Genomic DNA, 13,415 nt, shown 5'->3' on the forward strand with positions numbered 1-13,415 from the left:
CTCCTGGCGTATATATCATTTCCATTCCTCTTGATGGATAAACTATTGCATTGGGAGGCTTTTGACCAAAGTCACATGTTGATTCAATGGTTAGTTTAGGCTACATGGGGTAGAATTTGGTTCTAGGTTTCTCATTTCTTTGGCTAGGTATCCTAATACCATCTTTTATGTTCCAGGCAGGGTTAAGTCTCTTGGTTAGAGTTTGGGCACACAAAGCACCTTGTGGCCAGCTTAACTGGCCTTTCCTTATGAGGCTTTAGTAGAGACATATGTGAGTCTACGTGGGAAGTAAGCTGATTCTTTGCTTTCAGGCTCTGAAAATGGCTCATGTGGGCATCTCTTTATCAGAGCAGGAGGCATCTGTGGCCTCACCTTTCACTTCCAAAACTCCAAACATTGAGTGCGTACCTCACCTTATCAAGTAAGTAGGCACTTCCTCAAACATTGCTTTCTCTCTCTTGACTTCTGGTACAAATCACATTGTTCTGCCTGGGAAAGACCAGAGAAACTTGGTGTCCCTGGGTGGGGAGGGTGCTTTGTAGAAGAATGCAGCCAAGCATCCTACTTCCAAATGGGTTTTCCAGAAGTTAAAAGTAACATTGGGAGAGCAGTGGCATTTCCAGCGAATTCACTGATTAGGTTAATTTTAGAAGATTGGAATCTGGAACTTGTTATGGCTTTGAAAGTGTCAATCATCCTCATTTTTCAAATGTAGCTGTCTCCTTTCAATCTTTATTTGAAAAATAATGTTTTGAAAATCTTTATTGGCTTTTGCTGCTCTCACTAAAATTTGCTTTGATGCTCTCCCTGCCACCCTGCCAAAAATGTACTTCTGCGCCATTATATTTGAATGCTAGAGATAGTGAGCATGGTGGCTGCTCTTGATTATTGTAACTGACATGTGTTTCTAGTTTTAAAATGCTGTAATGCCTACCACCTCACACTTCAAAACAGCCTGGAGATGCAGGAATGGCTATTTTTTTTTTTAACAAATAAAAAAATTGAAGTTCAGAAAATTTAACTGATGTGCCCAAGCTCATACAACCATATGAGGTTAGACATTATTTTAGAATTAATTTTATTCAAGTGTATTTTATCTACAGATATACTATTTCCACCACATGAAAATAATAATTTGGCTAGGTCCTCCCAATTTTTTATTTATTCATGCATTTGACAAATATTTAGTGAGTAGGCATTTAGTGCCAGAAACTAAGGGAGATAAAGATGATACTTACTGATTTTGATAGGTGCTGTCCAGGAAATAAAAAGGGTAAAGGGAATAAGATGGCTGTATAGGTGGAAGCAGCTGCTTCAGATGGGGTGGTACGGGAAAACCTCCCTTAGGAGAACCTCTCTTTATTGCTTAGAGAACCTCTCTAAGCGATAAGGAGAAACTGCCTCTGGGCAGAGAACCTTAGAGAACCTCTCTAAGCGATAAGGAGAAACTGCCTCTGGGCAGAGGAAATGTCATGGCAAAACTCTGATACAGAAAAAAACCTGGTTTGAGGATCAGGTTTTAACACCCCAGGACACCATAATGGGCATGAGTTTAAACTTAAAGAAGTAGGATCTAGGCTGGGTGTGGTGGCTGATGCCTGTAATCCCAGCACTTTGGGAGGCCGAGGTGGGTGCATCACTTGAGGTCAGGAGTTCGAGACCAACCTGGCCAACATGGTGAAATCCAGTCTCTACTAAACATACAAAAAAATTTAGTTAGACCTGGTGGCGCATGCCTGTGGTCCCAGCTACTCAGGAGGCTGAGGCAGGAGAATCACTTGAACCTTGGAGGCAGAGGTTGCAGTGAGCTGAGATCATGCCACTACACTCCAGCCTGGGTGACTGAGCAAGACCCTGTTGGAAAAAAAAAAAAGTATAATTTAAATTTAAAAAGTGTAACTTAAACTCTATTCTTCCCCGAATGAAATAGAAGTTAAAAGTGACATTTCATATGTCATCTATTTCATGCTTTAAATGTGTACTATTTACTCAATCAATCAACGATAACAGAGATGAAAATGCTCATCCTTTCCAGCCCATTTCAATTTGATATATGACTAATTTGAGTGTGTATATTGTTTCGGTCCCATTTTAGAAAAAGTTGGGACTGCCAAAATGAAATTTGAATCAAATGTTTGCCAAGCTCCTGAAGCTCCTGTATGAAAATAACCCCTGAATCTGCAATTTTATTTAAATCCATTAGTTCACAGATGAAGAAACTGAGACAAGGGAAATGATCTTCTGCATCACATTAGTGAGTAGGTAGAAGATCTGGCACTAGCTCCACTGAGTTTAGGAGTTAAAACATTGCCTGCTGAAAGGACAAGAGCAACTGTAAATCTGGACTCCATCACCAGTTCAAGGACCTTGGACCTTGGCCTGGAATTGGCCTTCTTGAAAATTGGGTTGTTTAGTTTACTGACAGCCTGCATCCACGAGCTCAGGGATGTCCATTTTCAGACAAACAGTTGTATAATGACTTTGGATTTTTTTTCTCCTGAGCTTTGCTGAACAGCACAGAATGACTGACCTTATGTCTTTTCATTACTTTCACGTCTTTATCATCTGTTTTCTTACCCAGGGAAGGACGTGCAGCTCTCGTTACCTCCTTTTGCATGTTTAAGTACATGGCTCTGTACAGCATGATTCAGTATGTTGGTGTTCTGCTGCTCTACTGGGTATGACTTGGGACTTAGCCTCTTGGTTAGTGTGAACTAAAACGAGTAGCAATGCACTCTCAATTTACAATGCGTCTCAAAGAAAGAGTACAAATAGGATATCTGCGCAACAATAGCCCCTCCAAAAATATCCTTAAGAATTTTTTAAGTAAATCAGAAATAGATTTGCACAGGAAAGGTTGCTGATGTCAATTCTCTGATATAGAAACCTTTTATCTAGTAATAGCTGAGGATCACAACTGAATATATTGCTTTTTCTCTTGCTGCTACTTTTACCTGATTGGACAAGGTCTTTATCTTCTTAATTCCAATGTGGCTCTACCCTAGTCTACCACTCAATAAAGAAATGGTTCTCTGCATCAGGGTGCTGCTAAATACTTCATTTAGCATGAAAAAAAGACCTGATTATTAATTTATGCCCATTTCAGTGGTGTCAATACTCCTACCAAAACCAGTTTCAAGCTGTCTGTCCATTGTCACTGAACATGAAGTGGGGAAAGATGTACAGTAGCATATGATTCTACTTGCCCCATATAGATACAAAAGTTGTAAATAACCTCAAGGGCACAGAATACAGTAAAATGTAGAAAAATATTTAGAAAGTGCTGAGCTTTGAGTATTTATTAACTTTGGCTTTAGTATAATTTATTTAATGGTACGCTTGTATAATTTAAGTTTTTATATCGGCTTTATTTAACAACCAGCTCACAACATCTCTGAAAATTTAGCAATTGACTTTTAAGTGTTAGTATAAGCCAGCATGCCACTGGTTCCCTGAATATAGGGATGTGAAAACTGGCATGTCATACCACAAAAAATACATAGGTCTTGTGATCACTTTTGTTATTTAACAAGGTATAAGAGGAGAAAAAAACATGCCCATCATCTGTGAACTCAACATGTGAGATTATCCTATTAACCAACACCAATAAAAGAAATTTCATCTGGATATCTGTGTGGCAGATATCCAGATTCATCTTTATATACTGCCTTCTTTTTCCTGGGTTAAAGGTTTTAGTCCTATTGCTTTCAGATATATATATCTGAAATATATATATCAGTGAGTAGGAAAAGATATATATACCTTTTCCTACTCACTGATAAACGGGCTAGAGAAGGATAGGCTATTTATAGAAATTGGGCTCTATTTTAGAATTCCCAAATTATTCTGAAAGGTAGAATTCAACATTGAACATTATCTCCTTTCCACTAAGGGGTGGGGAGCAAGAAAGTGAGTTTCTTAAAATCAGTAAGACCTGAACACTTTTTCCTCAAGAGTATTAAGATGCTTTGCTAGGATTTTCTAACATTTTGTCTAAAAACATTCAAGAATGCAAATAGTGGGTTTACTTATTCTTGTTTTCCATCAGTAAAATTTATGTAAGGTTACCACACATTTGTCACTTGGGGATGTATTCTTTTATTGTGTGAGATGAAATCCTGTTTTTTCTGTTAACAAGTAGAAAAGAGAGCAGAGATGAATCTGGTAGGGGAAGACGTCCTCCTCAACAAAGTAATACGGATGCACAAACAATCTCACCCTGAAAGTACATGATGATAGGCCTCCTAGATAGAGAGGGTTTCACAGGTTTGGCTTTGATTACTTCCACCAACACCATCACTCACCAACTCAACCAGGCCCTGACCACAGCATCTCCACAGTAATTTACTTGAAGAACCCTATGTCGCAGTGAGAAAATAAATGTAATCAGCATCTAATTTCATCCCGAAGGTCACAACTTTTTTGATCTGCTTTCTTTTCATTTTCAGGAGACAAACAGCCTTTCAAATTACCAGTTTCTGTTCCAGGATCTGGCCATTACAACTCTTATTGGTGTAACAAGTAAGACATTTTAAAGCTTTCTTACCAGAGGTGCTACCCTCAGCTGGCCTCCCTCTGCCTTGGAAAACTTTGTCTACCGTGAGGAACAGCAGCTGCACCAGCAGCAGTGACGTGTAACTTATTCCCAAATATATACACAGAGAGGAAATAGAATCCTCATTTTTGAGTATTGCAAGAAAGTATTAGCAAAAGAAAAGCTTGCTCGTTATTTTGCTGTTTTCTGCAAAATTTGGAACTTCTATAAATGGTCACTAAACACTTAAAATGAAAAAAGCAGCTTGAAAATCAGGAACACTAACTTCAGAATGCTTTTAGATATAGTTATAGTTAAAATGTGCCCAATTTATAGAAGCCAAATGGCTTTTATATTTCTCATATCTAAATCTTAGCCCCTCAGGATTTAGAATGAAGCTTAAAGGTAATCTTGCCATTGTATCTCTCTTACCCTCCACCTTCTAATGAATATACAGATTGTCTCCCTAATTTCCCTGCAATGGAAAATGTTTTTATTTATGACTTTATTCTTTTTTAGGGCTGACTTAGATTCACAACAAAAATGAGAGGAAGGTACAGAGATTTCCCACGTACTTCCTTCCCCGACACATGCATAGCCTCTGCTACTATCAACATTCCCCACAAAGTGGTATATTTGCTGTAACTGATGAACTTCCATTGATGAATGATTGAAGTTTTTGACATGTCTTTGTTGTTTTGCTTTGGTCTTATTAGCTCAGCTAAAGGAAAATCCCAACCAACATTCATGTTGGAACTAATTTAATCATCAATTGCAATCATAGGTTGATTACGGACACAAGAGTTTGGCAAAACTCAATGAAAGTATTTCGTGAGAAACAATTAATAATAACATCATTATTATCCAAAGTCCATAGCTTACATTACAGTTCATTCCTGGTCTTGCACATTTTATGGGTTTGAACATATGTACAATGACATATATCCATCATTATATTATCACACAGAGTATTTTCACTGCCCTAAAAATCCTCTTTGCTCTGCCTAGTCATCTTCCCATCTTCCCCAAAGCTCTTAGCAACCACTGTGATCTTTTACTGTCTCAGTAGTTTTGGCTTTTCTAGAATGTTATGTAGTTGGAATCATATATAGGCTTTTCAGATGGGCTTTTCTTCACTTAGTAACATGCATTTAAGGTTCCACTATGTCTTCTCATAGTTTGATAGTTCATTCCTTTTTAGTGCTAAATAATACTCCATTGTCTGGATGTACCACAGTTTATTTATTTATATGCCTACTGAAGGATATCTTGGTTGCTTCCTAGTTTGGGCAACTGTAAATAAAGCTGCTATAAACATCCATGTGCAGATTTTTGAGTGTAAATAAGTTTTTGTTTCCACTGGGTAAAGGATTATGTAGTAAGAATAAGTTTTGTTTTGTAAGAAACCGCTAAACTGTCTTTCCAAACAGCTATACTAGTTTGCATTTCCACTACCAGTGATTTCGAGTCCTTGTTGCTTCACATACTCACCAGCATTTAGTTTTGTTAGTGCTCTGGATTTTGCCTATTCTAATAGGTTTGTAGTAGTTCCATTGATGCTTTTACTCCTATTTCCTCCAACCTTCTCAAGGATTTTATTCCTTTAATAATGTATTTCTCCATTATTATCAACCTTTCTCTTGTTTACTAGATCATTCCCAATGATAGCATATAATACATTCTCTTATCTTCTTTCTTTTATAAATTCTTCTTTGATCTCAGCCCACTGCAACATCTGGCTCCCAGGTTCCAGTGATTCTTATGTCTCAGCCTCCCGAGTACATGGAATTACAGGTGCACACCACCACGCCTGGCTAATTTTTGTATTTTTGGTAGAGACGGGGTTTCGCTATGTTGGACAGGCTGGTCTCGAACTCCCAACCTTGAATCTACTGCTAGCGACTGCCTCCTGTATTCTTAAACTTCCCGAACAGTTGTGTATACCCACTTTCTTCATTCTCATCCCTAATTCTATTACCATTCCATTTCCATTAGCCAGATTCTAACATCCAGGGGCATGAATTTGAATTTTGGCCTTATGCAGTTGTTCAGTGGGAGGCAGTGGTACACTTGCAAATGTTTAACAAGTTGCTCTCCAAAAAAGTTTGAATATACATATAATATATATTTACTTGTTTCTATATATATAATGGAAATATATATATAAATGGGAAACATATATATGTGTGTATATGTAAATATATACAATATATAAAAATATATATTATATATATAAATATATATGCACAAACACCCCTATATATTTGGAAACATATTTATATATAGAAAACATACATACACACACACACACACACACACACGGAAACAAGTAACTTTACTGAAAAGAAATGCGTAGTGAGCAATTTGCAAACAATAATAAAATATACAATACTTTTTTTTTTTTTTTTGAGACAGAGTCTCACTCCGTCACCAAGGCTGGAGTGCAGTGGCATGATCTTGGCCCACTGCAATATCTGGTTCCCAGGTTCAAGTGATTCTCATGCCTCAGCCTCCCAAGTACGTGGAATTACAGGTGCATGCCACCACGCCTGGCTACTTTTTGTATTTTTGATGGAGACGGGGTTTCACCTTTTTGGGCAGGCTGGTCTCGAACTCCCAACCTCAAGTGATCCACTTGCCAAAGTGCTGAGATTACAGGTGTGAGCCACTGTGCTCAGCCAAATATACAATACTCTTTATTGCAAATTTCATTTAGCCAATTGATTGTCACAAAATGCTTTCACTGAGTTTCGCCAAACACTTGTGTCAATAATCAATCTATAGTTACAACTGATGACTGAATTAGTTCCAACATGAATGTTGGTTGAGATTTTCCTTTAGCTGGACTAGTAAGACAAAAACAAAAGAACAAAGACTTATGTCAAAACTTCAACCATTCATCAGTGATGTGGGAAACTTACCTGTTGAATCATATTAGTTCTTGAATGCTGGAAGAATATTTCCTCAGTTTAAAAAATATTCACAATGTAATGGCTACAGACACTTTTTTTTTGTATTATACTTTAAGTTCTAGGGTACATGTGCACAGCGTGCAGGTGTATTACATATGTATACATGTGCCATGTTGGTGTGCTATACCCATTAACTCGTCATTTACATTAGGTATGTCTCCTAATGCTATCCCTCCCCCTCCCTCCACCCCACGACAGGCCTGAAGCATGATTTATAATCCTTTGGGTATAAACCCCTCCCTCCACCCCACAACAGGCACGAAGCATGGTTTATAATCCTTTGGGTATATACCCATTAATAGGATGACTGAGTCAAATGGTATTACTAGTTCTAGGTCCTTGAGGAATCGCCACACTGTCTTCCACAATGGTTGAACTAGTTTACAGTCCCACCAACAGTGTAAAAGTGTTCCTATTTCTCCACATCCTCTCTGGCACCTGTTGTTTCCTGACTTTTTAATGATCGCCATTCTAATTGGTGTGAGATGCTATCTCATTGTCGTTTTGATTTGCATTTCTCTGATGGCTAGTGATGATGAGCAGTTTTCCATGTGTCTGTTGGCTGCATAAATGTCTGCTTTTGAGAAGTGTCTGTTCATATCCTTTGCCCACTTTTTGATGGTTTTTTTTTTCCTTGTAAATTTGTTTGAGTTATTTATGGATTCTGGATATTAGCCCTTTGTCAGATGAGTAGATTGCAAATATTTTCTCCCATTCTGTAGGTTGCCTGTTCACTCTGATGGTAGTTTATTTTGCTGTGCAGAAGCTCTTTAGTTTAATTAGATCTCATTTGTCAATTTTGGCTTTTATTGTCATTGCTTTTGGTGTTTTAGATATGAAGTCCTTGCCCATGCCTATGTCCTGAATGGTATTACCTAGGTTTTCTTCTAGGGTTTTTATAGTTTTAGATCTAACATTTAAGTCTTTAATCCATCTTGAGTTAATTTTTGTATAAGGTGTAAGGAAGGGATCCAGTTTCAGCTTTCTACATATGGCTAGCCAGTTTTCCCAGCATCACTTATTAAATAGGGAATCCTTTCTCCTTTTCTTGTTTTTGTCAGGTTTATCAAAGATCAGATGGTTGTAGATATGTGGTATTATTTCTGAGGGCTCTGTTCTGTTCCATTGGTCTATATCTCTTGTTTTGGTACCAGTACCATGCTGTTTTGGTTACTGTAGCCTTGTAGTATAGTTTGAAGTCAGGTAGCGTGATGCCTCCACCTTTGCTCTTTTGGCTTAGGATTGTCTTGGTAATGCGGGCTCCTTTTTGGTTCCATATGAACTTTAAAGTAATTTTTTCCAATTCTGTGAAGAAAGTCATTGGTAGCTTGATGGGGATGGCATTGAATCTATAAATTACTTTGGGCAGTATGGCCATTTTCACAATATTGATTTTTCCTATCCATGAGCATGAAATGTTTTTCCATTTGTTTGTGTCCTCTTTTATTTTGTTGAGCAGTGGTTTATAGTTCTCCTTGAAGAGGTCCTTCACATCCCTGGTAAGTTGGATTCCTACGTATTTTATTCTCTTTGAAGCAATTGTGAATGGGAGTTCAGTCATGATTTGGTTCTCTGTTTGTCTGTTATTCGTGTATAAGAGTGCTTGTGATTTTGCACATTGATTTTGTATCCTGAGACTTTGCTGAAGTTGCTTATCAGCTCAAGGAGATTTTGGGCTGAGACGATGTTGTTTTCTAAATATACAATCATGTCATCTGCAAACAGAAACAATTTGACTTCCTCTTTCCCTGTCGTATACCCTTTATGTCTTTCTCCTGCCTGATTGCCCTGGCCAGAACTTCCAACACTATGTTGAATAGGAGTGGAGAGAGAGGGTATCCCTGTCTTTTGCCAGGTTTCAAAGGAAATGCTTCCAGTTTTTGCCCATTCAGTATGATATTGGCTGTGGGTTTGTCATAAATAGTTTTTATTATTTTGAGATACGTTCCATCAGTATCTAGTTTATTGAGAGTTTTTAGCATGAAGGGCTGTTGAATTTTGTCAAAGGCCCTTTCTGCATCTATTGAGATAATCATGTGGTTTTTCTCGTTGGTTCTGTTTATGTGATGGATTACGTTTATTGATTTGCATATCTTGAACCAGCCTTGCATCCCAGGGACGAAGCCTACTTGATCATGGTGGATAAGCTTTTTGATGTGCTGCTGGATTTGGTTTGCCAGTATTATATTGAGGATTTTTGCATCGATGTTCATCAGGGATATTGGTGTAAAATTCTCTTGTTTTGTTGTGTCTCTGCCAGGCTTTGGTATCAGGCTGATGCTGGCCTCATAAAATGAGTTAGGGAGGATTCCCTCTTTTTCTATTGATTGGAATAGTTTCAGAAGGAATGGTACCAGCTTCTCCTTGTACCTCTGGTAGAATTCGTCTGTGAATCCGTCTGGTCCTGGACTTTTTTTGGTTGGTAGGCTATTAATTATTGCCTCAATTTCAGAGCCTGTTATGTCTGTTCAGGGATTCAACTTCTTCCTGGTTTAGTCTTGGGAGGGTGTATGTGTCCAGGAATTTATCCATTTCTTCTAGATTTTCTAGTTTATTTGCGTAGAGGTGTTTATAGTATTCTCTGATGATAGTTTGTATTTCTGTGGGGTCAGTGGTGATATCCCCTTTATCATTTTTTATTGCATCTATTTGATACTTCTCTCTTTTCTTCTTTATTAGTCTTGCTAGCGGTCTATCAATTTTGTTGATCTTTTCAAAAAACAAGCTCCTGGATTCATTGATTTTTTGAAGGGTTTTTTATGTCTCTGTCTCCTTCAGTTCTGCTCTGATCTTAGTTATTTCTTGCCTTCTGCTAGCTTTTGAATGTGTTTGCCCTTGCTTCTCTAGTTGTTTTAATTGTGATGTTAGGGTGTCAATTTTAGATCTTTCTTGCTTTCTCTTGTGGGCATTTAGTGCTATAAATTTCCCTCACACACTGCTTTAAATGTGTCCCAGAGATTCTGGTATGTTGTGTCTTAGTTCTCATTGGTTTCAAAGAACATCTTTATTTCTGCCTTCATTTCTTTATGTACCCAGTAGTCATTCAGGAGCAGGTTGTTCAGTTTCCATGTAGTTGAGCGGTTTTGAGTGAGTTTCTTAATCCTGAGTTCTAATTTGATTTCACTGTGGTCTGAAAGACAGTTTGTTATGATTTCTGTTCTTTTACATTTGCTGAGGAGTGCTTTACTTCCAACTATGTGGTCAGTTTTGGAATAAGTGTGATGTGGTGCTGAGAAGAATGTATATTCTGTTGATTTGGGGTGGAGAGTTCTGTAGATGTCTATTACGTCCACTTGATGCAGAGCTGAGTTCAATTCCTGGATATCCTTTTTAACTTTCTGAGATTTGACACATTTTTAAGTTTAGTCTTCGTTATTAACCTCAATGATATTGATAATACTAAAATGTAGCAAAATAATGACAGAGTTATCAGTTTTGAGTATTCACTATCTTTGTGTTTATACCATATATTATTAATTGCACATTTATAAAATTTATTTTTAATAATGGGTGTTTTGCATAACTGCCTTGAAATTTAGCAGCAATTTGCCGTCATGAGCCAATATGAACCAGCTACAGCCACCATTGTTTGACTGTGTACATTAATGATGCATTACAAAGATGCAAGTCTTTAATTGCCTCTTCTACTTGCCTCATGGTCTTTATATCTTCTTATCATAATCTTTATATCTTGTCATCATAATCTTAACAGCTATCATGCCAATTTATTTTAAAAACTTGTTTAAATCCTGAAAAGAACTTGGGAAGTGGAGCAACCCCTCTCTATAGTTCAACTGCACCTCCCTGACACTGCTCTATAGGGTCCACCAATGACTTGCTTGCTATCAGCAACAGGGGTCCCTTCTCTGTTTGTTATTTCTCAGCAGCACTCTCTTTCCTCCAGAGGTTTCTTTTGACTTTCTTTCTACACACATTCCTGGATTACCTACCACCTTAATGAATACAGCTTCCCTATCTCTTTCGCTGATCCCTGCTCCTTTACTTGTTCTCTTTTATAATCTTTCAAGTCTTGTTCTTGGATCCTCTGTCTTTTCAGCCTATACCATCTCCATAAGTAATCTCAGCCAGCCCCATGACTTTAATATTATCTACCTGCTGATGAATCCCAAATTTATATCTCCAGCCTTGATGTCCATCCAAAGTTCTGGAAATGTAGCTACTCTGCATCTAACTTGGACATTTAATAGGACTTAAACTTCACATTCTCAAACAGAACTCTTAATTCCCCCAGATCTGATATTCAGTATAATCATTATGTACTCAGTGAGCCCCTAGTTTGTGCTACTTACTGATCTAGGAACTTGGAACAATACATCAGTGAAACAAAACAAGATTTCTTTCCTCATGGAGCTTACATTCTACTGGAATCACACTATCTACCTAGTTGTTCAAGTCAAAGAACTAGAGTCATCCTTTATTTTTCTCTTTTCTTCACCCATCACATCCCATACATTCGAAATTTCTATTAGCGCTGCCTCCAAAATGTACTCTGATTCCCCACCTCCATTTTCAATGTAGCCACCATCAGTAGTCACTAAGCAATGCCAGCTCTTTTGTGCATTAGTGTAACAACTTTATAGCTCATCTTGCTTCCACTATTGCGGCCCTATCCTCACTCCCATTTACACAATAGTAAGAGTGTTGTTTTTAAATACAAATTTTATTATTTATTCTCTCGCTTAAAATGCTCCAATGGCTTCCCATTTTGACTCAATTCAAGTCCTTACATGATTGGGCTCCTGACTACTTCATCAACTTCACCTCTAACCACGTTGCCACTCACTGATGTGCCTGCTGCACTGGTCTTACTGTCTCTGATACATTGCCAAGCTTTGGTCAACTCACTGCCTTTGCATTGGCTATTCCTTTTGCTTAAAATACTCTCCCCTTGGATCTTTATATGTCTTTGATTTTTTTTTCATTATTCATATTTGAGCTCAAATGTCACTTCTTCAGAGAGATCACTTTAATAGTGAACAAACCAGTTCTCTATCACACAACTCTGCTTTATGTTTTCACAATACTTTCCTCAATCTGAAGTTACGATATTTATCTTTGTTTTCGTCAGCTTTTTGCCTGCTTCTCCCCATGCAGAATGTGTGTTTCATGAGATCAACATTTAGTCTGTATTGATCCATGCTATAATCCCAATACTTCTGACATATTAAAGGAGCTTGTTAAATATTTGTTAAATCTATTGAAAGAACAACCTCATACAGCCTTTGTTAACTTTCTTAGCAGACTTCCCCTTCACAGGAAGTCAAATTTATCTCTAAATGTGTAACTTTCATCCATCCCAGTTTTGCCATTTGAGGTGTCACAGAAGAGTTTGATTTTTTCTCCACAACAGTCCTTCTGTTTGAAATTTCTTTCAAACAGAAAATTCTATTTGAAAGAATTTGGAAACAGCTCTTATTTCTTCTGTGATTGTTCTCTTCTCCATAACAAGTGCCCTCAGGATTTTCTCTATTTTTTTGTTAAACAACTTGATTCTTTTCTGTTTAACATATATTAAGTGTATGTTATTAACATATATTCACTGTGAAAGATGGAAAACATTGTAAGATATAACAGAGAAAAACCTATTTTTATCTTAATATCCAGAGCTAACCAATTAAAGCATTTTAATGTATTTCTGTCCAGTCTTTTTTCTATATAAATTAATAAATTAAAATTATGTCTTCTATATAGTGCATCTTATTTTTCATTTACCCATAGAACCGCTTTTAAAATATCAATAAATATCTTAATTTTTTTCTTGTGGTAAAATTATATAACATAAAATTTGTCATTTTTATTTTTTATGTGTATAATTTAGGGACATGAATTACATTCACAATGTTTGCAATCATCACCACTATATATTTTCAAAAGTTTTTAATCACCTC

The 13,415-nt window shown here is 37.2% G+C and overlaps 1 protein-coding gene across 5 annotated transcripts in view; it reads left to right on the top strand.

Moving 5' to 3' along the window:
* ATP13A4 (ATPase 13A4) overlaps positions 1 to 13,415 on the top strand; it is a 173,468-nt gene that overhangs the window by 131,122 nt on the left and 28,931 nt on the right. For all 5 annotated transcript variants that reach the window (XM_050779097.1, XM_050779096.1, XM_050779099.1 and 2 more), the window contains 3 exons: positions 312 to 421; positions 2,582 to 2,678; positions 4,449 to 4,521. In XM_050779097.1, the coding sequence (XP_050635054.1) occupies positions 312 to 421; positions 2,582 to 2,678; positions 4,449 to 4,521 (280 nt within the window). The remainder of the gene's footprint in view (positions 1 to 311; positions 422 to 2,581; positions 2,679 to 4,448; positions 4,522 to 13,415) is intronic.

The sequence above is a fragment of the Macaca thibetana genome, chromosome 2, assembly GCF_024542745.1.
Source record: "Macaca thibetana thibetana isolate TM-01 chromosome 2, ASM2454274v1, whole genome shotgun sequence".
In the NCBI taxonomy this organism is placed as follows: domain Eukaryota; kingdom Metazoa; phylum Chordata; class Mammalia; order Primates; family Cercopithecidae; genus Macaca; species Macaca thibetana.